A 20,668-nucleotide genomic window follows, 5' to 3' on the forward strand; every position below is an offset into this window, starting at 1 on the left:
CAAAATGTTCTCAATTAATTTATTAGCATATACACTATATTGCCAAAAGAATTGGTAGCAATTGGGAACAACAACTCAGCCACATAGAGGTAGGCCACGTAAAATCACAGAGTGGGGTCAGCTGAGGCACACAATGTGCAGAAGTCACCAACTTTCTTCAGAGTCAATAGTTACCTCCAAACGTTTGTGTGGCTGTGGCCTTCAGATTAGCTCAAGAAAAGTGCGTAGAGAGCTTCATGGAATGGTTTTCCAATGGCCGAGCAGCTGCATCCAAGCCTTACATCACCAAATGCAATGCAATGCATTGGCTGCACTGGTGTAAAGTACACCGTCACTGGACTCTAGAGCAATGAAGATGTGTTCTCTGCAGTGACCAATCACACTTCTCTGTCTGGCAATCTGATGGATGAGTCTGGGTTTGGCGGTTTCCAGGAAAACGGTACTTGCCTGACTGCATTGTGTCACGTGTAAAGTTTGGTGTAGGGGGGATTATGGCGTGGGGTTGTTTTTCAGGGGTTGGGCTTGGCCCCTTAGTTCCAGTGAAAGGAACTCATACTGCTTCAGCATAGACATTTTGAACAATTTCATGCTTCTAACTTTGTGAGAACAAGTTTGGGGATGGCCCTAAAACCAAGTGCACAAAGCGTTGGTCCATAAAGACACGGATGAGCGAGTTTGGTGTGGAGGAACTTGACTGGCCTGCACAGAGTCCTGACCTAAACCTGATAGAACCCCTTTGGGATGAACTAGAGCAGAGACTGCGAGCCAGGCCTTCTTGTCCAACATCAGTGCCTGACCTCACAAATGAGCTTCTAGAAGAATGGTCAAAATGTCCCATAAACACACTAAACCTTGTGGAAAGCCTTCCCAGAAATGTTGAAGCTGTCATACCTGCAAAAGGGTGAGCCAACTCCATATTGAACCCTATGGATTAAGAATGGGATGTCATTAAAGTTAATGTGTACGTGAAGGAGGCATCCGAAAACTTTTAGCAGTATGTACAAAATGACACTAATGTTATCCACATAAATTATGATGATGCTGGAAACAAATAGCCACATTAATACATTCTTGTCATATAATGTTGTATGAGTATAGAGGTGTCTGAGAGGGAGTCTCATAGAATCTGTAATTGAATTCACATGAGAAGGGTAGGGACTCTGTCATCTGATGAGCTGATTGAATTAAGGACTAGAACTAGTAGTTCTACTGATCTCTAATTGAGTAAGAGCACCAAAAGAGACAAAAATGTCTATTCTTCCATTCTCTGACTGCTGACGCTCTCTCCAAACATTCCACAGCAAACCTTTGAAAGTATTGTAGAATCTGTTTGCTTTGAAAGGTTTTTAATCTATTAGTAGCATACAGGAGTAATTATGAATATGCTAGATACTGTGGAACACAGCTAATTATAATAAAACACTACAAAAAAAAAGAAAGAATCTTGTACTTAATTGTATGTTAAACTGAATAAATCTGCAGATAGATAGATAGATAGATAGATAGATAGATAGATAGATAGATAGATAGATAGATAGATAGATAGATAGATAGATAGATAGATAGATAATTACACGGCATGCGCTTTGCAGTTTGCTTTGGCTTGAGAGATCACAGAATGATGAAGATCTCGTTTACTATAAGACGCTGAGAAGAAATATGGAGTCAAACATAGTGTTGACTGGGTCTGTCAGCAAGAATCGGTTAGTTAACATTACCTTCAGGCAGAAACACGAGTGATGACATCATGATGTGTGTTACGAGAGACCCCTGATTGCTCTCTTTAGACTGGCCTTAGTCTGTTTCAAGAGATTCCTCATTTATTCACATGAGGTGTGTATTAGGTTTCGGCTGGATTAAAAGTTGAACATTTTAAAAACAAACTAAGATTGAATTCTAAATTTAGGATGAGTTTGACAGAGGCTTGCTTGATATTCCTCCCCAAATATGTGCAGAGGTAAACCTCAATTTCCGCTTCCTAAAAGTGATTTTCAAATCCACCTTTACCAAAAACAGTCCTATTTCATTTTACTGCTGCAGTTATTTTAATTTTACATATCTTAACAAAGGAGGTGTTTTTGTTGTTGTTGTTTAATTGATTAAGTTTAACTCTAACCCTGATCAAACACACCTGAACATGTTAATCAATGTCTTCAGGATCATTAGTAAATCACAGGGGGGGGGGGTGTTTGATCAGGGTTGGAGCTAATTAGCCCTCCAGGGCAAGATTTGAGGAACCCTGGACTAAAGCATAAAAATAGCATATGTTCGCAGAGATGTAAGAAACCTGCTACGTTCAAATACTTTTTTCTCAGAAAAACTTTTACAGCCAGTTATTTTCATTTGAAATGTGTATTCCATGTCGGGGTGTCTGTTTTTGTTTTGGTCTGTATGATCCCACCTACTGCCAGTTTACCCAATAGTATTTCGACACTCTGGAAACACAGCACAGGCTATTTGCAGCCATTAAATCCAGCCGACGAGCTGGGACAGAGATCGCAGATTCTACTCGACCTAAAAAGCCTCAAAAATAAACACAATGCAACTGAATACATTAGCGATCAACTTAGTTTTAAGTCTCCTGGGCTTGCATTTTCAAATGAACGTTTGCAAAGACCCGCCCCCTTTAGCATGATTGGTCGGATCAGATGTCAGTCAAACTCCCGGAGAAGTGTGAATTCCACTCGCTCTTGTTGTATGTCCTCAATCTGGCAACCTGTGTGAGCAGGAAGTCTAAGGAGGAGGGGGCGAGGGGAAACGGCTATGTTGAATATTTTGAATTTGGATTGCAGTACCTATTTCACCCACTGGCTGTTAATATTACATACTACACCTTTAATAATAATAATAATAATAGATTTTATTTATAATGCACTTTTCATTCCGAAGAATCTCAAAGTGCAACAAAGGGGGGGGGGGGAATAACAACAAAAAATGAATAACAAGTAAAAATATAGAATACTACAAACAATCAACCAACACAGAAAACAGAACAGAAACAGAGCTGATGGTGAACAGAAACAGAGCTGATGGTGGACAGAAAACAGCTGATGGTGAACAGAAACAGAGCTGATGGTGGACAGAAAACAGCTGATGGTGGAAGTCTCTGTTAGCTCCGCAGCACACTGTGGTCCACTCCATGTTTCAGATTTCTCCCAGCGGCAGTGTCCCGATGACATCGCCGAGGCACGACAGCTGAAGACCAGATGATGGGTCTTCTTCATGATGATTCAAACGATGGGGATCGCTGCAGCACCATGCAGGAGGCATAACATTCCTCCGGGCACTTCTGTGGACACACCGGGGCTGGCGCAGATGTCCAAGCCGCTCCACGGTCGCAATGCAGGACGGAACAGCGGCGCAGCCGAGAAGCAGAACATCCCAACATCATGCCGGACGCCGACGACGAGAGCCCGGATGACGCTAGCCCGGTGCAAACTTCAGCCACCATGCAGCTTAAGCCCAAGGGAGACCACCAGTGAGCAGCCGCGGCGAGAAACATCAAATGTCCTCCAAACCAGAACCAACCGCAGCAATTCAAACGTAAACATTAGAGAAGCGGTTGAAAACGGCGAAACGACGAACAACGACCTCTCAGTGGCTGCCAGCAATCAGCAACAGTCCCAATTGTAGCTCTGACTGTTAGACTAGTCACAAACATAAGGAAATAAAATAAAATAAAATGTAAATCTAATAGTACATTAACATGATTTGTTGTGGGTGGAGAAGCGGCGAACAGACAACGCCAGCGTCCTCTCCCCCACGTTGCCTTTAAGTCTTATGGAAAAACTAACAGCCCTCCAGTGGTGAATACAGTTCATTACAATCAAACTAAGAACACTGGGGAACACAATGATCATTTTCACAAAAAATAAAAACTTAGAGTTGAACGTCATGGGTTGCAATCTCTTGATTACGGTAATTACGAACTGTAAAGGCGGCACAGATGCGCAGAGGTGCTATGCAAATACGTCAAATTCGGCAGGTAGGACATCCCGAATGCACTGATTGGATTTCCACAGAAGATATATGTAGGCTACTTTTTTTTCATATTTTGACCACTTTGAACACTCACTTTCCAATTCATTCCCATGGTAAATATTTCAGAAATTCTACAATAAAGTCAACAGTTTAAACACTGAACCAAACCAAATCAGTTCCAAAAATGAATCAAATTGAAACATCATATTTGAAGCAAAAAATATTTAAAAATTAAGAAACAAATTAAACGTACTTGTGAGGAAATAGATTTGAATAATGAGAAACATTACAATATAAAACTATTGATTATAAGTATAAAATAAAATATACACTGTAAAAAAAGAGCAAATATTTAACTTTTGCAGTACAATCGACTTGGATGTTTAAGTTATTTCAACTTAAATTATGTTAAACTGACTTTAAAAAATGAGTTACATCTTGTATAACTAATAAAACAAGTTTAACATTTCTTAATTTATTTTGATGAGTTAAAACAATGTAAAAACATATGTTGTCATAGCTTATTGAACATATAATTTTTTACAGTGTATGATTATATTTTATATTTTATAATAAAATATATAATATTTATTTTTGAGGGTTTCTTCAAATCTAAAAATGTTCCTACAACAGTTTTACAAGTATATTTCAAACACCAGGCAGTTTTTCTGGGTTGTTCTTGAACGTGGTTTGACCCTAAACGTATTTTTGATATAATGTCCATTTCAAGCACTGTTTCTCACATCACTTCTACAGGTGGTTCCGCAGCACTGACCGCTGGGTCTGAGGTCATACTGAAGCAGGAACAGAGGACCTTCACAGCCACTAATTATCTGGAATGTCCTGACAGAGACAAGACTGAGGCTCTTTCATACTCTAATGAGAGTCATACTCTCTGTCTTAGAATGGAAAGGACGCTTGTTAGACCAGTGCCGTGTCTCAATTCCAATATTCAAGGATGTAGAGGGTAAGACAGTGAGGGTGACATAAGGTCCAACCCATCTCTCACTATTGATCAGCACTTATAAAACATTCTCACTTTATTATCACATACACTCTAAAAAATGCTGGGTTAAAAACAACCCAAGTTGGGTTGAAAATGCACCGACCCAACAATTGAGTTGTTTTAACCCAATGGTTGAGTTGTTTTAACCCAGTGGTTGGGTTAAATGTTGCTTAAGACAACCCAATTGCTGGGTAAGAACAACTCAACCATTGGGTTAAAACAACCCAATTGTTGGGTCGGTGCATTTTCAACCCAACTTGGGTTGTTTTTAACCCAGCATTTTTTAGAGTGTAATATCCCATTTATTTATCCTTTTAATGACTTAGTTATTATAATTTATTCCCTTTTCAATGTATTACTGTTTATATTAGGTCACTTACTGATCTTTACGTTCATGCTGATTTATATTCTGATTTTAGTGTGTGTGTGTGTGTGTGTGGACATGTTTTTGTGACATATGAGGATGTCATGTGTATAATTATTGAATGTGTATAACCGACCCGATCACTCATAAATGCGTATAAATAGTAGGCTACGAGTGTGCAATGTCGTGGAATGTATACGGCAAAACTAATTTTGGCGTGCATATGATACGCTGTTTTTCGCGTGCATATGATACGCACTTTATGGCGTATATAACACGGTCTCTTGGGTAGGTTTAGGGTAGTGGGGTGGGGGGTTCGTATGTATAATACACCATAAAGTGCGTATCATATGCACGCGAAAAACAGCGTATCATATGCACGCCAAAATGAGTTTTGCCGTATACATTCCACGACATTGCACACTCGTACTATTTATACGCATTTTTAGTGAGATCCGGAAATATGAGGACATTACCCATGTCCCCACTTTTCAAAAGGCTTATAAATCATACAGGATGAATTTTTTTTAGAAAGTAAAAATGCAGAATGTTTGGTAATGATGGGTAGGTTTAGGGGCAGGGGCAGTGTAGGGGGATAGAAAATATGGTTTGTACCATATAAAAACCATTACGTCTATGGAGAGTCCGCACAAAGATAGTGAATCAGACGTGTGTGTGTGTGTGAGCCCTATCTGAGATGGAAGAGATGGAGCAGGTGAGCAAAGAGTTGATGGACCTCATTGACTTCCATAGCATTTCTTTTCCCAGTGGAAGTCAATGTTTGTTTGAAGGAAAACCCTGGCAACCCTGACTTCAGATTCAGAGGGTCAGATAAGGCCTGCTTTAACATCACAAAAAAAAATAAAAAAAATAATGATTCTTAATACATTATCATGTTAACTACGACAGCACTAAATTCAACACAACATTTTCTTCACACACAGTATGAGTTGCAGACATTTTTTTACACCTTCTTTTGATAGGGCCTATTCAGCCCAAATCATCAGCTCGATTTAAAATATTAGTTTTGATAGTTTGATACGGAAATATCTCTGTCTCCACTCTCACTCACTCGTTTCATTTTCTCCGGATGAATATTGTTGGTGTTACAGGGCTTGAATTTTGGCATTGGTTTGCACGTATCATGCATAATTTTACATATTCCTGCATACTTTGTACTCATAAAGCCGCTTCTCAGGACTAATGGGTCCTGCACAGTGCGATTTTTCAAAATCTTTTGCGAACGTTGCTTGTCAGACTGTACGAACATGATCCCCGATGTAATACTAATGTCACACTGTAAGATCTCAGTTGTCATTAATGTCAGACTTTACAATAGTCAAGCTGCGCTAAAAACGGTCGCACGCAAGAAAACTCGTCTGGAGTTTTATATCATCAATAAATGACGTGTTCGGTGACTGCGCTGCATTACACACGGGACTGAAATGATGGCTACAAAGAAATCTATAGCTTTCGTTTCTGTCATAGTTTGTCTTGATAAATGGAGATATTTGACGATCGTCATAGGAGAAGTCACACTGCAGGATTGAGTGGCAAATCTTCTGAATCTTTCAAATCTTCCACTTTTCTGAAACTGCCAGAATTTCATCTGAGGTAAAATTTGATCGCAGCGGCCATTAATCGACTGCCGGTGAACATGTCAAACTAACGATCAAAGACGTCAGATGTCAGCCTAGGATTAGAGGAATCTTTTAGGATTAGCAAAATTTGTCTCAGACTGCAAAATTGTGGGCAAAATTGCATGGTGTGCACCCGGCTTAAACTGAGTTATTTTTCGCTGTGCTTAAATACACACAATAATGTCAAAATGCTGGTGAGTATTCATGTAAACACTGTCAGTTCTGTTTTAACTGAATGTAAACAGTTGAGAAAGAAAAAGCATGTGTAATGGATTCCTGCGTCAGTTCTTAAAGCAACAGTAGCCTAATAAACCTGCTGCCAAATTATGAGACAGTATTCAAAATATCTACAGTATATGGCAGTTTTTCCACATAGTATCGATGTCAAAATTGTGGCCAGTGAAAAAGTGTAGTGGACAGTAACTTTGGAAAACCACTAGCCACAGTGGCCTGTAAAACAAAAAAGCTAAGGTTAAGTCCTATATAATTTAAATGATTATTGTGAAAAATGAAGAACAATTTTGGTCAGTGACTCGTAAAGCCATATAAGTCCGGTTTTTAGTTACTGGGTGACGCGAAGTGTTGCAGACAAAAGACCCTCTCATTGACTTTTTCACTTTAAGCCTTAGGCTCACGCGCCCTGCCCACTGATAGCTTATTAAATTACAGCTAATATTTCAATTGATATCACATGGAACGAAAACATTTTTTTGTCACCCCTCTGGCTCTCAAATGCCTTGGGTTCAGATAAGAACTAACTTTAGTCTTGATTCCCAACTGTCCTGCTAAGTCTTATTTACAGGCCTTGACTGCACAGGACAGTGACTGGCTTATTGTATATCAGGGAGAAGTTCAATAATGTAATTATCATATGTAATTATACAAGCTGCAATTAAGATACAGACTTTTACTGTAGAGTCTAAAGAAGGTTCTGTCCTTTTTACCAAAGACAAAAGTTTTCACTGTGGCACAAAATACAGAGGAGAGAATGGTTGTGGAATATAACAGCACAGCTTAGGGTCCAATTCTCACTGTTAGCATGTATATTACTATAGTATTTGGGCTGTTTCTTGGTACTTATAAAGCACATATTAATGCCTTATTCTGCATGACCATATTCTACATCCGTTAACCCTACCCACTAACAACCGTCAACAATCGATGTTAATAGTTAATAGTGAGAATTGAACTCACTTGTTGCCATGAACATAAGACCAAGTAGAAGTTCATTGGTCTAAAAAGTTCGGTGCCGTATCCCATTCTTTGAATTTATAAAAGCTAACAAAGCCATATGGCTTTGTGTGGAGGAAAATGAACTCTGTAATTTTTTTAATCAGGCTTCAAACTCCAATGATTATGAGTATTGTCGCAGGAATTTGTGTTATGAATACTAACAGATCTAAATTCATCTCTGCCTTTATTTGAAGAATTGACAGAGATGAAATCATGATGGAAAAGGATTTTCAGAGGCGAAGCGTGATTGTGATTTGCACCCCACACACACACACTCACTTAGCTATCTAAAATAGGTACATTGCAGACTTTAATTGTGTTTATACAGGTAAATGCACATTTTATAACCTAACCTATACCTAACCCACACACCCCTTTATTTTGATACCAGTTTTAAAAGGAGGTTCCCAAAAGGATTTTTTTGGCGAATTTGTCAGGTTTGGCTCACTTGGGTAGGTACACACACACACACATGCACACACACTTGTGGTTTACGGGGACTATATCCGTAATGATTTTTATATAAACTGTATATTATATCCCCTTACACCAACCCCTAAACCTACCCATTAAACAAACATTTGGCATATTTTGAATTTCAAAAAACAGTTAAGTATGTTTTTATACCATTTGGTGTAAACGTAGACGTTGTAACTAAAACATTGTACACATTTGTGTCCTCACAAGTCACAAACTATACATACACTATAAAAAAAAAAGTCAAAATAGGGCACAATGTACTGTATAAATACACTGTAAAAAATTATATGTTCAATAAGCTATGACAACATATGTTTTTACATTGTTTTAACTCATCAAAATAAGTTAAGAAATGTTAAACTTGTTTTTATTAGTTATACAAGATATAACTCATTTTTTAAAGTCAGTTTAACTTAATTGAGGTTGAAATAACTTCAATATCCAAGTCGATTGTACTGAAAAAGTTAAAAATTTGCCCCCTTTTTTTACAGTGTATCAAGGATTTTTCCGTATCGTTTTTTTTTACAGGGGTTTTAGCTGTATTTTAAATTCCCAGTGTTGAGGAGCTGAGCACGGCCGCTGGAGCGATTGCTACTCAAACACATGGCTCGCGAGCACCGGGACTTTTATTATGACGGGACACAATCGCCGGGCGCCTGCAGTATTTCAGCTTTTCCGGTCGTGAGGTAAAACAGCTATATTTTTTCATATTACATACATTTAAGTGTGTTTAAAATGATGTTAAGACGTTACTCTGTGCGTTCGCTCGGCGCTGCTGTGACATGTTCACACTGCTAAGAGAAAAGAGCTTCTGCCAAATAAAATGCTATGCTGATTGAAACGCAATTTTCTCACAATTTACAAATAGTTGGAAACATTTGGGATATTGTTAAGTACTCAACTGAACAAAATATATAACACTGGCCTAGTGGTTTTTGGTTACTGCAAAAATACTAAATAGTGCAGCTTTAATATATATATATATATATATATATATATATATATATATATATATATATATATATATATATATATATATATATATATATATATATATATTTGAAATATATACGCAAAATGGAGCACTTCCACTGCAAAGTGGAGCCGCTGAAAATGACACATCCTTCTCAACTTTTGGCTCAGATTTCTGTTATGGGCGAATCTGTTAACCGTAAATCATCATAGCTGAGGGAGTGAAAGCTGTAAAGTGTAGAGTAATGTTTCTGTAAATAATTACGTATGGTGCAAAATGTAGTGAGGCAGCAGAAGACAACAGAAGAACACAATTCATGCAGATTCTGGTATCACACACAAATGAGCTATGGAGATAAAGTGGAGTCAGAAAGTTGGAGGGAAAGATGCAGATGGAATAAATAATAGATCGAAGAAAATTAATGAAAAAAATGTCTTTCCTGTGTTGGGACGGGGTTTGGTTCAGTGATGTTTTATCACCCGTCTGTTTATCCCAGTTTCTTTTTCTTTCTATCTGACCTGAGCCAGTTTTCTCACAGAACATTTAGCCTGTCATTGGAGGCTTTGTCAAACTGTTTCATAGTCACGTAAAATAATTCTGTTTCCTAATCCACGTGTAAAAAATGATACCCGAGAGGATGCCAGCCAAAAATAATTGCTGCAAATAACAAATCAATGGAACACAATGGGCACATCAATATGAAGTTTCAAAAGGCTATATGACAGCACCTTTGAACAAAGCACAGTCAGATCATAATGAACTGCAGATGCACATGTGGATGTTCTATATTTCCAGATTTGTGAGTTTTTAAAGAGAGTACCAGTGCAGTCTTCCTTATGCTATCTTATAGATCCTTAAGATGTGGTTTGATCTCAATTTTGACATTTCGGTTCCTCATCGATTCAACTCAGGCTTCAGTTTTATTATTATCCCAAAGATTGTATCTTCAGTCAGCAGCTGATATCCGATAGAGCCTTCAAGCTTTAGACAGCTGGACTCCAGACCAAGCGTTCTTTCTTTTTTCTTTTCTTGAGCCTTTGCTTTTATCTGCCATCACACTAAATGTAACCCTTTTAGATGATGCACCCAAGAAGATTCAGATTCTTAAGTCCAACAGGAATTCTGTGGCTCAAGTGTTCATGTGGCTCTGGCTTTAAAACCTTTAATCTTCCCCATCAGGCAGGGCCTTACAGAAGAAGCTCCAGTTGTTGGGTCAGTACAATCCAGAAACACTCACAGATGGGAAGCATTCCGGAAAAACGTACAACTCCAGAAACATGTGTAAAAGCCACTGATGGAATGGAAGAAGATTTATGTTCCTCAGCAGAGCTGCATCAGCATCTCGGCTAATCATTACTCATACAGTAGTTTCGCGTCTGTGGATGTGTGGATATCTTGAAGACTGTTTTGTTGTGTTATTGTCAAAGAAAATAATCTAAATTTGATCATGGTTCACATCTTAAAATAGTCAAAAGATACAAAAGGCTACTCCCTTAAAAATAAAGGTGTTGGGAAGACACAAAAATGGCTTTTCACATTAATGCCATAGATCTTCCCTGAAGAACCGTTTTCTGAAAGGTTCTCTAAAGAACCATTGTTTTTCTAACCATGCATTGTATAGTCTAAAGAACCTTACAAAGAGCCTTTTGTGCAATGGAAAGGTTCTTTGGATATTAAAGGTTCTTCATAGAAGAACTATACACCAAATAACATTTTAGACCACTAAAATAATAAATATAACAAATGCTGAATACAGAATTACCATATGACAATACGAGAACAAAACGGAGGGCTAAAGAGCAGAAAAAAATACATTAGGCCTAATAAAAGTTAGTGGGGCTATAAGAATCGGCATGTAGCCTATACACTGTAAAAATTTGTGGTGGTTTTTGTTGGTTTAACTTAAAAAAGTAAGTAACCTGGTTGCCTTAATTTTGAGTTTATTGAAATTAAAATTTTGAGTTGATACAATGATGGAAATTAGTTTAATAAATAGAAACTCAAAATATTTTTGTATCTGAACCACATAATATTTTTTGATAAATCATGAAAATAGCACAATTTGGCATGTTTCACTGCGTCATCAGAAATAACACACACATAATTACCCAATATGCTTACAAAATCTTTTAATAATATTTTAATAAAGGCTGTCGAATCTCAAAAAATATTCATTGTATTAACTCAAAATTTTGAGTTCATTGAAATTAAAATTTTAAGGCAACCAGGTAACTTTTTTTCTAAATAATTTTTTACAGTGTAGCTATTAATCACTTTTTTTATTGCTAATGTGTGAACAGCTTGTAACTACAATTAAAAAACAACACCTTTCCCGACTTCCTATGGTGTCTAAAGCCTGTTAACTGATTTTATTTATTTATTTATTTTGTGAAGGACTCAAAAAAATCAAAAGCATGTGACATTTACGTGCACTTGCATGTGCCTCACTACTGATAGGCTACAATGTTCAGGATAGTGATGAAAAAGCTATTCTACACTGCACTGAAAGAAACGAAAAGGGATATACGGTAGTTTAATTCAAACTGTAGTCTCATGTAGTCAGATATACAGTAGGCCTAAACCTATAGTCTATATATGGAGGGACAGAAAGCTCTCAGATTTCATCTCAAATTCATCTTCATTTGTGTTCCAACGATCTTACGGGATTGGAACCCCCTATTACTCATGGGGCGAGTAATTAATGACAGAATTAAATTGCTGAATTAAACCATCCCTTTAACACAAAACAATGAATGAAAATGAAATAAAAACAGCTTAGCTTATTGGAGGTCTTCTGATGAATTACACTTTTTAAATAAAATTAATCTTTCATTTTCATCTTTGCAAGATTTTCAGCAACAATGTTGTTGTTTTTTGAGGCACTTGCATTGAAGAATATAAAAAAATCCCAAATATTTTATAATAAAAAATTCAATAAAAGTACACATATTCAATCATTATACTAAAGGTTATGTCATTTCTAGTAAACTCTAATGAACTAAATGTATGGAAATTTAAAGTAAATCATACATGTAAAGTAATACCCATTTGTTTAGATATTTGGCGCCCCCCTCTGTTTATAGTGAGAACACCAGGGCCAACGAACAAGCGCTACACGAAAACAACTTCCACAGACTTTAGAAAGGCAGCTGCAGCATATATTGACTGCTTCACAATTTCCGTTTGTGACACAGTGGCCTGTTTAACGGTTTATGAATGAGTGTAGGTATACAGCAGAGGTGGTACAACTAACAAAAAATGTCTGTGACATGTGGAGTGTATGCGGTCAGTCTAGCCAAGCCAGGTTCACTGCAGCTCTGTTAACAGTCTCAACGCTGGCTTCTGGTAAAGCTCAGCATCAGAACTCTTTCAAAGCTGGGCATGGGATGGAAAACACGTAATAGCATTCAAACTCTGTTTAGAACCTTTGGCTTTCAGAAGTTTCTGTGTTCCTTTGCCAAGTCTAGTCGCTTTCCCCCTCATGCAGGTCTCCTGAACCCTGTGACCTTCAAGGTATGGGCAATATAGCATACGTACATAATAGGGATTTTTCAGTTCCTTGTATTTGTGTGTGGTGTGACTGGATGTAAATGGGAACTTTCTCTCTATAGCATCAGGCCTTAAGATGGCTGATGACATTAGATGATATCTGACCAGTTGTTCTCATTCTCACTTTAAACTACTTTCTGTGATAGTGGGGTTAATAAAGGCTTTCTAAAGGGAATCGACCGGTTTGTGTAAGAAAAATATCAATATCAGAATTAAAATATCTAGCTTCTGCCAGACCACCTTCCGTATTCAACTGAAGGAAAAAGCCATGCCATAATGTTGGACGTAGCGTAAGAGTTTTGAACTGCGAGAGACAATACACTTTTTTTTTGTAAGTTGAATAAGGAAGGCGGTCTGGCAGAAGCTAGTCATGTTTGCTAGTATTTTAATGTTCATATTTTTATGAACTGTGTACAAAGTGTTTGCTATTTGTAATGAAATTTGTAAAAGATGTGCAATGCACAAGAATATCATGTGCACTTTTTGCCCTTTGATGAACAATAACCATGCATAATAATAATTTTATAAATCCTTTAAAGAGTTATGTGTATTGGACCATGATGTGCTTTGGCGATTACCCAGACTAATTTTTTCATTGATTTACCAATTTACAGAATTAAGCAGGGATATGTGGCAGTAAAAGCTTTTACATTACAATTCTATTTAAAATAAATGCTGTTTTTATTTATTTATTTTTATTTACTTTATATTAATCCAAGAATCCTGAAGCAAGTATGATCCTTTCTACAAAATATTAAGCAGAACAACGGTTTTCAACACTGATAATAAAAAAAAAAAATGTTTAATGAGCAGAAAATCATCATAGACTCTAGGTTAAAAACACTCCAAGTTGGGATGAACTCAACAATTGAGTTGTTTTAACTCAGTGAATGGTTAAATGCTTTCTTAAACAACCCAATCGCTGGGTTTGTCCCATTCATGTGACACTGAAGCCTGGAGGAATGATGCTGAAAATTCAGCTTTGTCCTCACCGGAATAAATTACATCTTAAAATATATTCAAATAGATAACCAATTAATTTAAATTGTACAAATATTTCACAATATTACAGTTTTTCATAAATGCAGCCTTGGTGAGCATAAGACTTCTTTCAAAAACATTTTTAAAAAATGTAGACACCAAACAGTAGTGTATACATGCCAATTCATTTAAATAGTAATCATTTATTGCTTGTAGTATATATTTTAAATATACAATAAGTATTACTTATTGCTGTCTGTTAATATGTTGTTATTGGTAAGCCAGTCTCTCACATCTCTTACATTTGTTTGGAGTGGGATAATCCAGAGTATGGATAATATTGTTTATTCAGGCTCTTAGAAAGATGTCCATACATTTTAGGGTGGTTGTGTTACAAATAACACTAATCTAACTTTCTGTGAAAGTAGCAAAAGGAATCAGCTTTTATTGCAATTAACATTACAAACTGTATTTATGCCGTTATTAAAAATACACTAATAGAAAAACAAGTTTATGTTGCTGGTGGCAATTTATCTCAAGTTTAAATAAAAATACAGAGATGATATACAGGGTGGGTGGCTCCTGGACCTAGAAAGATGATTCTCCTTCTTCTTCTAAGTAAAGGGTTTGTTGCAAATGTTTACAGGATGTTACATTTTGTTCATGATTTAAGCAGAACACTATATGCTGCCGTTAAGTTTGCTCCACTCAAAAATGTCCTGTTCACACACAATGTCTGAATTGATGAGCAGGTAGCGATCTCCGACGCAGAAGTGTTTCTGGCAGGCGGCGCATTTGAAGCATTCGAGGTGATAGACTTTGTCACGGACACGCATGGTCATTTCAAAGGCCCGGATCCTCTTTTCACAGGAAGCGCAGAGCCCGTCCTGACCAAACAGTCTGCGGAGAAGGAAACATACTTATTCATACACTTGAAAGGTAGCAGGTAATCACGTACCAATTGTTATTTAAAATGAAATACTGTTTGTATGTTTTCTAAACAGGGCCTGAAGAGGGATTGTTTTGCACACAATTTTCGACATTCCTGAAAGTTCCACTTTTGACATGTTCCTTTCGTCCATCCTGGAACAACATTCCTGTTCAAAACATAAATGCCATAAACCCATAACTTATCCCTAAAATCAGAGGGAAATGATGGATGAATATGAATGGTGTAGAAGCCCCTAACCCTTGTTGTAAGTGTAAACCTCAATCTGATTGGTTGATTGGAATGTTCTTACAGGATCAACAAGGATGCAGAAGCATGCTGTACTTGATGAATATACACACACACACACACACGTCTGGTTCACTATCTTTGTGGGGACTCTCCATAGGCGTAATGGTTTTTATAGTGTACAAAGTACAAACCGTATTTTCTATCCCCCTACACTGCCCCTGCCCCTAAACCTACCACAGGTAACATTCTGCATTTTTACTTTCTCAAAAAACTCATCCTGTATGATTTATAAGCCTTTCACGAGTTCCCACTTACATCAAATTAAATAGAGTAAAGATTATGCGTATTTGGCGTGCTGTCCAGGGGAGGGCTCCGGGCTCGGATTTTTGCCCGAACCCAGAGTATCCCCCCCCAACCCCCCCCCCCCCCACTTGCATTGAAGTGGTGGAGGGATGCTAAAATAAAAATGGTCAACGAGAGGAGATAAATCTGTAGTATAAGTACACCTCCTATCGTTGATCAGATTGATTAGCTTACCATGCTCCACCTGCGTTTAATTAGGTTTAATTATCTGACGTGCTCCCCTTGTTAATTAGGTTTGATTAGCTGACGGCTCCGTTGTTTAATTATCTGTTAGTGCTTCTCCCGAAATTAGTTAATAAAACTTCACTTTGAAAAGTGGGGACCGCTGGCTGGTTCCCACAATGTAGGTAATCTCAGGTTTTACTATCCTTATAGGGACATTTGGTGCACAAGGACACACACACACACACACACACTTCATCTAAAATATATCATGAGGGTGAAAGTACATCCACGTACTCAAAAAAATAAATAAATAAAAAGTATCAACAAAAGAATTACACTTTGAACAGTTACACTTGCAGAAAACACCTAATCTGTGCTCAAATGAACTTAACATTCAAAAAATAAGCCTAACTATGAATGGTAAATATCCACTTCAAAAAGCATTTGAAAATGTAGTCACAGTTTTGAAAATGAAAATATTAAGTAAAATAAGAAAATATTTGTTTATTTGTAATTTTTTCTTTTAATCTGTTTGCAATGATTACTTTTCAGAATATCTTGTTTAGCAGAAGAAAGAAAGTCATACAGGTGGAACAACTTGAGGGTGAGTAAACGATGATACAATTATCATTTTGGGTAAACTATCCCACAGTAGATGCTTCACAAGAACATTCATTTTAACGCCAGGGAATATGTGCAATTCATTTATATGTATTTACTTATTTTATTACATGTAAATTAGGATTTGCTGATAATGAAAGAGTCACCATAAAATCTATATGGACAATTGCTGTTTTTATGGAATACTGCATTATTTATTGCATTACCTTTTTTTCCTTCTTTTTTTCTTCATATTTTTTAATAACAAACAATAACAGCATAAAAAACAACTTGGGGGAATATGTATTACACATTAATAAATGTTGAGAATTACATGACACTGAAAAAAGGAAAATAATTGCAAACAGATAATGTTTTTATGGCTTTTTTGTTCTCAGATAATTTAATTTAAAATAGGTATTTTTTAAGTTCTTTAACAAACAGATTTATAAGATAAGACAGCTTTAGCATTTAGATATTTATAATGTTTGAGTATGAATTTAGTGAGTAACAATTTTTTTTTTTACATTGTTCATAATGTACCAAGCCTAGAAGCATACTTCCAATACAACACACAATCTTTACAAATGTAATTCCTAATAAATCCTAATACATCTAGCCAAACATTTTTAGTGACAAAGTGACAATCATCAAAGTCGTCAGAGAAAGAACAACTAATGGAAATATCCTTTTTGCACTTTTTTAGTTACTTGTAGGGTAACACAATTATCTTAAGCCTGATGCCTTTTACTTTATTGGTTAAAAAATGTGTGTGGAAGCCATATATTTAAATAATAAAGGCTTATCTAGCCTTTATTATGTATATCTATGGTGGACGCATCAAACTTCCCCTCCTTTTTGCAGCAACGTCTCTTGTCTGATGACGTGTTTACTGGCGCGAGGGCGGGGCAACCTGTCACTCAAACTTAAAGCAATGGCACATCGTTTCTAGTTTGAGGAGCGTTTCACTCAGATACATGTCAAACTGTAGGGAAGAAAATACTTTCGCAACTGTATCACGCCGACTTCAAATGCTCAACACACGGCTGCCAGGCTTACCTGAGGTAGTCTCTCCTACACAGCTTCCTGCCAAGTTTGTAGTAAAGCCTGCGGCCCACCTCCCCTAAGCGGCAGCCGCAGAGGTCACAGCTCAGGCAGTCTTCGTGCCAGTACTGCTCTATGGCCTTGAGGAAGAACCGGTCCCCGATGCTTTGCTGACAGCCCCCACAGGTCAACAGCGACGGCGGCATCTGAAGCACCTCATCGACGGGCTCTCTGTGGATCAACATGCGATGCACCATTACGAGCAGCAGATGTCACTAGTGCGTAGGCTACATGATTTAAACCACTTTACAACTATAGCCTGTGTGTGTTCCATAGCCCACAGATTATAATAGCAAGCAGATGCTCTACCTTTTTGTAGATGTCATGTACCTACATTTGTTTGAGGCCTAAAAATAAGCTGTAACCACTGACACGTGATCCCAAGGGAGAAAAGTGTTAAGTGCAGTAGGCAAATGAGGAACTTTGGGTCACTGCACACATTAGCCCATATTCCCACTGGTTAACATTTTTAACAAAATGTTTAAAATAATTTCTGATGTATTTCTATTGTATACAGAAGTTTTGCGTATAAGCAAAAGTGCTGTTTTGATTTCATGTGAACATTTAGGCTATACTAATCACATGACCAGAGGTGTTAAACTCATCTGAAGGATGATATCTGTGCCTCAAAGCTTCATTAAAGGAAGCAAGTAAAACACCTCATGATACAGATAGGAGTGCCTATTATGATGATGTAAATCATTATAATATAAACACACACGTTGTTTTCAATAGGCATAATGATTTTTATACAGTACAAATTGTATAGTCTCTCCCCTTCTTACGCTAACCCTAAACCTATACCCATCATAGAAAATGTATACATTTTCAAAAAACGTAATGACTTTATCTGTTTTTAAGCTGTTTTCCTCATGGTGGCAAAAAAAAAAAAAGTCCTGACAAGGTCGAGGATTTTGGATATTGCCGTTTTTTGGGGAGAAGGTTTACCAAGACCACACACACACACACACACACACACACACACACACACACACACACACACACACAGAGCATATAATCATCACAATATGTCAGTGTCCCTGTTCGAAATATAAAAGTGCACAAAAAGAAATACATTTTTTTAAAGATTATCATTCCTTTTCTCCTATAACAAATATTAGGAAATATAGGCTATATCAAAATTATTATTGTTTGCTAATTTATTTTGGGTCTTATCAAAAGCATTTTCCCCCTTTAGCTTCCCACCGGATACAATTGGTGAGGGATTGACTTGTGTACTTCGAAAAGTAGCCAAAAAACAGGCACAAAATCGTGCTGTCTGTTTACAATCCTAAATTTAGAGAATAATGCTCATAATAACAAATAGGATAAGTCGGTGTAAGATGCATTATCAACATTTGCATCTACTGAATAATGACAACATTTGTGAGATTTAGTCAGTTTTGAGGTTAATTGATCTAATTTTGTGTCTCTGGAAAACCGTGATCTATGACGCTGTATTATGTTATTAAGTTTTATATTATTAAGTACTATATTATTACGTTTTTTGTGTCTATTTGTTAATCAGGGATTTGTGGACACATTAAAGTTTTAAGATTTGTGGATTAAAAGTTATAGTTTTGATTTTGAAGTAAAAATAATAATAAAATTAGACCATTGAGGTAAGATGAGCAACCTATTAATTAATATTGTAATTAATGAGGCTATTGTTCAGTATTTCCATGAATTAAGTGTACATTTCAGACATTTGTTTTCATTACAACCTATAGGTTAGTAGCTACAGTGAAATCATTCAATTTGCATGGTGTTGTTATTGTTACATCTTCAATTAAAATGGGCAATTAAACATGTAAATGTTCATATGCCTATATAAGTCACAGAATTATTAAGCTTTTCTGCTTTGTCTGGCAGTGGTTATTAAATTATTCAAATAAATGATCAAAGCTCAATTTGATTTATAGATTATGCAAAAGTTTAGCCATATATGTTTCTATTTATTACATCCTATAATAACACATTGACTGATGCATCATCATCATCATCCTGCACATGCTAAACTTATACATATGTTACAGAATTAAAGTAAATCCATATTGCTCTTAGGGGAGCAATAGGGGGCCATGTTCCCACGTTGCCCTAATGTAGTGCGTTTATTTTAGTTGCCTAATACCTATATATGCTAAAAACATAAACAATAAGCCTGATGCATTTTTACTTACTCGTTTGCCTCCATGGTTTTCCGTTCAATTGTAGATGCCATATTAAATATTGGTTAGGAATAATTCAGTACATGCGATATGTCCCACACTCGCCGTCTGCGGTGCTGAGAGACCATCAACGTCCAGCTGAATGACCGCTTCACAGATGCACCTGCTTTGCTGTCTTCTTAGTGAACTAAAGATCAACAGCCCGTAGCACACATTATGTACGTGCACCCAATGCTGTACATCAGATTCCTGTCCCCTAAGCATTCAATCCTCATGCTGTATGTTGTGTTTGAATGATCCGTGCTCACACGCAGAGGTCCCTCAGACGCGTCGTTTAATTACTCAGTGCAACTGCGTGAGAAATGCGGCGTTTACGTCAAGCGTGTCTCCTCACCACAGCACTGTCCCATACGGCTGCTGTCTGTGGTCCCGTTATTGTAGTGGAGCAGGTATTTTTAAATGGCCCTGCCCCCTCAGTTTCTGCTTTCTTTTCCGACTTCCTGCTCACGACCGCTCGACAATGAGAGGAAATAGCGCTCCTACGTGCCGCTACAGTCAATTATAAACCCGACGACTCGTGACTGGAGATGTCACGAGCTCAAACAGACAAACTCCTCAGCAAATCATGGGCTACCTTTGATCCAAACAATGGAGATTTTTATTTTATTTTTTATTTTTATAGCAATAAATAGCTATATAATGAACTTCAGACCTGCACATTAGGCTACATTAGGCCTAATTTACATTACATTACATTAGCGCTGTTAAATTGTCATGATATTTACATTATTTTTATTATTGTTTTATTTTGCTGCCTTTAACAAATAATTTGGTTGCACTTTACAGTATGCACTTATGTGTAATTATACTTACCTAAGAGA

The 20,668-nt window shown here is 37.0% G+C and overlaps 1 protein-coding gene across 1 annotated transcript; it reads right to left on the bottom strand.

Annotated features, from left to right (window-relative positions):
* Positions 1-14,536: 14,536 nt before the first annotated feature.
* On the bottom strand, positions 14,537-20,358 carry lmo2 (LIM domain only 2 (rhombotin-like 1)). The gene is made up of 3 exons (XM_067419002.1): positions 19,800-20,358; positions 17,575-17,790; positions 14,537-15,107 (listed from the first exon to the last, which is right to left on the bottom strand). Exons 1-3 carry the CDS (start codon positions 19,838-19,840, stop codon positions 14,888-14,890), a joined length of 477 nt encoding a protein of 158 aa, XP_067275103.1. The 5' UTR covers positions 19,841-20,358; the 3' UTR covers positions 14,537-14,887.
* Between the last annotated feature and the right edge of the window lie 310 nt (positions 20,359-20,668).

This window comes from Pseudorasbora parva, chromosome 16 (genome assembly GCF_024679245.1).
Source record: "Pseudorasbora parva isolate DD20220531a chromosome 16, ASM2467924v1, whole genome shotgun sequence".
In the NCBI taxonomy this organism is placed as follows: Eukaryota; Metazoa; Chordata; class Actinopteri; order Cypriniformes; family Gobionidae; genus Pseudorasbora; species Pseudorasbora parva.

Excerpts from the sequence above, each read along its gene's own strand:
- lmo2 (XM_067419002.1), bottom strand. The coding sequence starts at position 19,840 with ATGGCATCTACAATTGAACGGAAAACCATGGAGGCAAACGA. Across the intron at positions 17,791-19,799 it reads AAAACCATGGAGGCAAACGA|AGAGCCCGTCGATGAGGTGC; the intron begins GTAAGTAAAAAT and ends GTTGATCCACAG. Across the intron at positions 15,108-17,574 it reads TGTAGGAGAGACTACCTCAG|ACTGTTTGGTCAGGACGGGC; the intron begins GTAAGCCTGGCA and ends CCTTCTCCGCAG.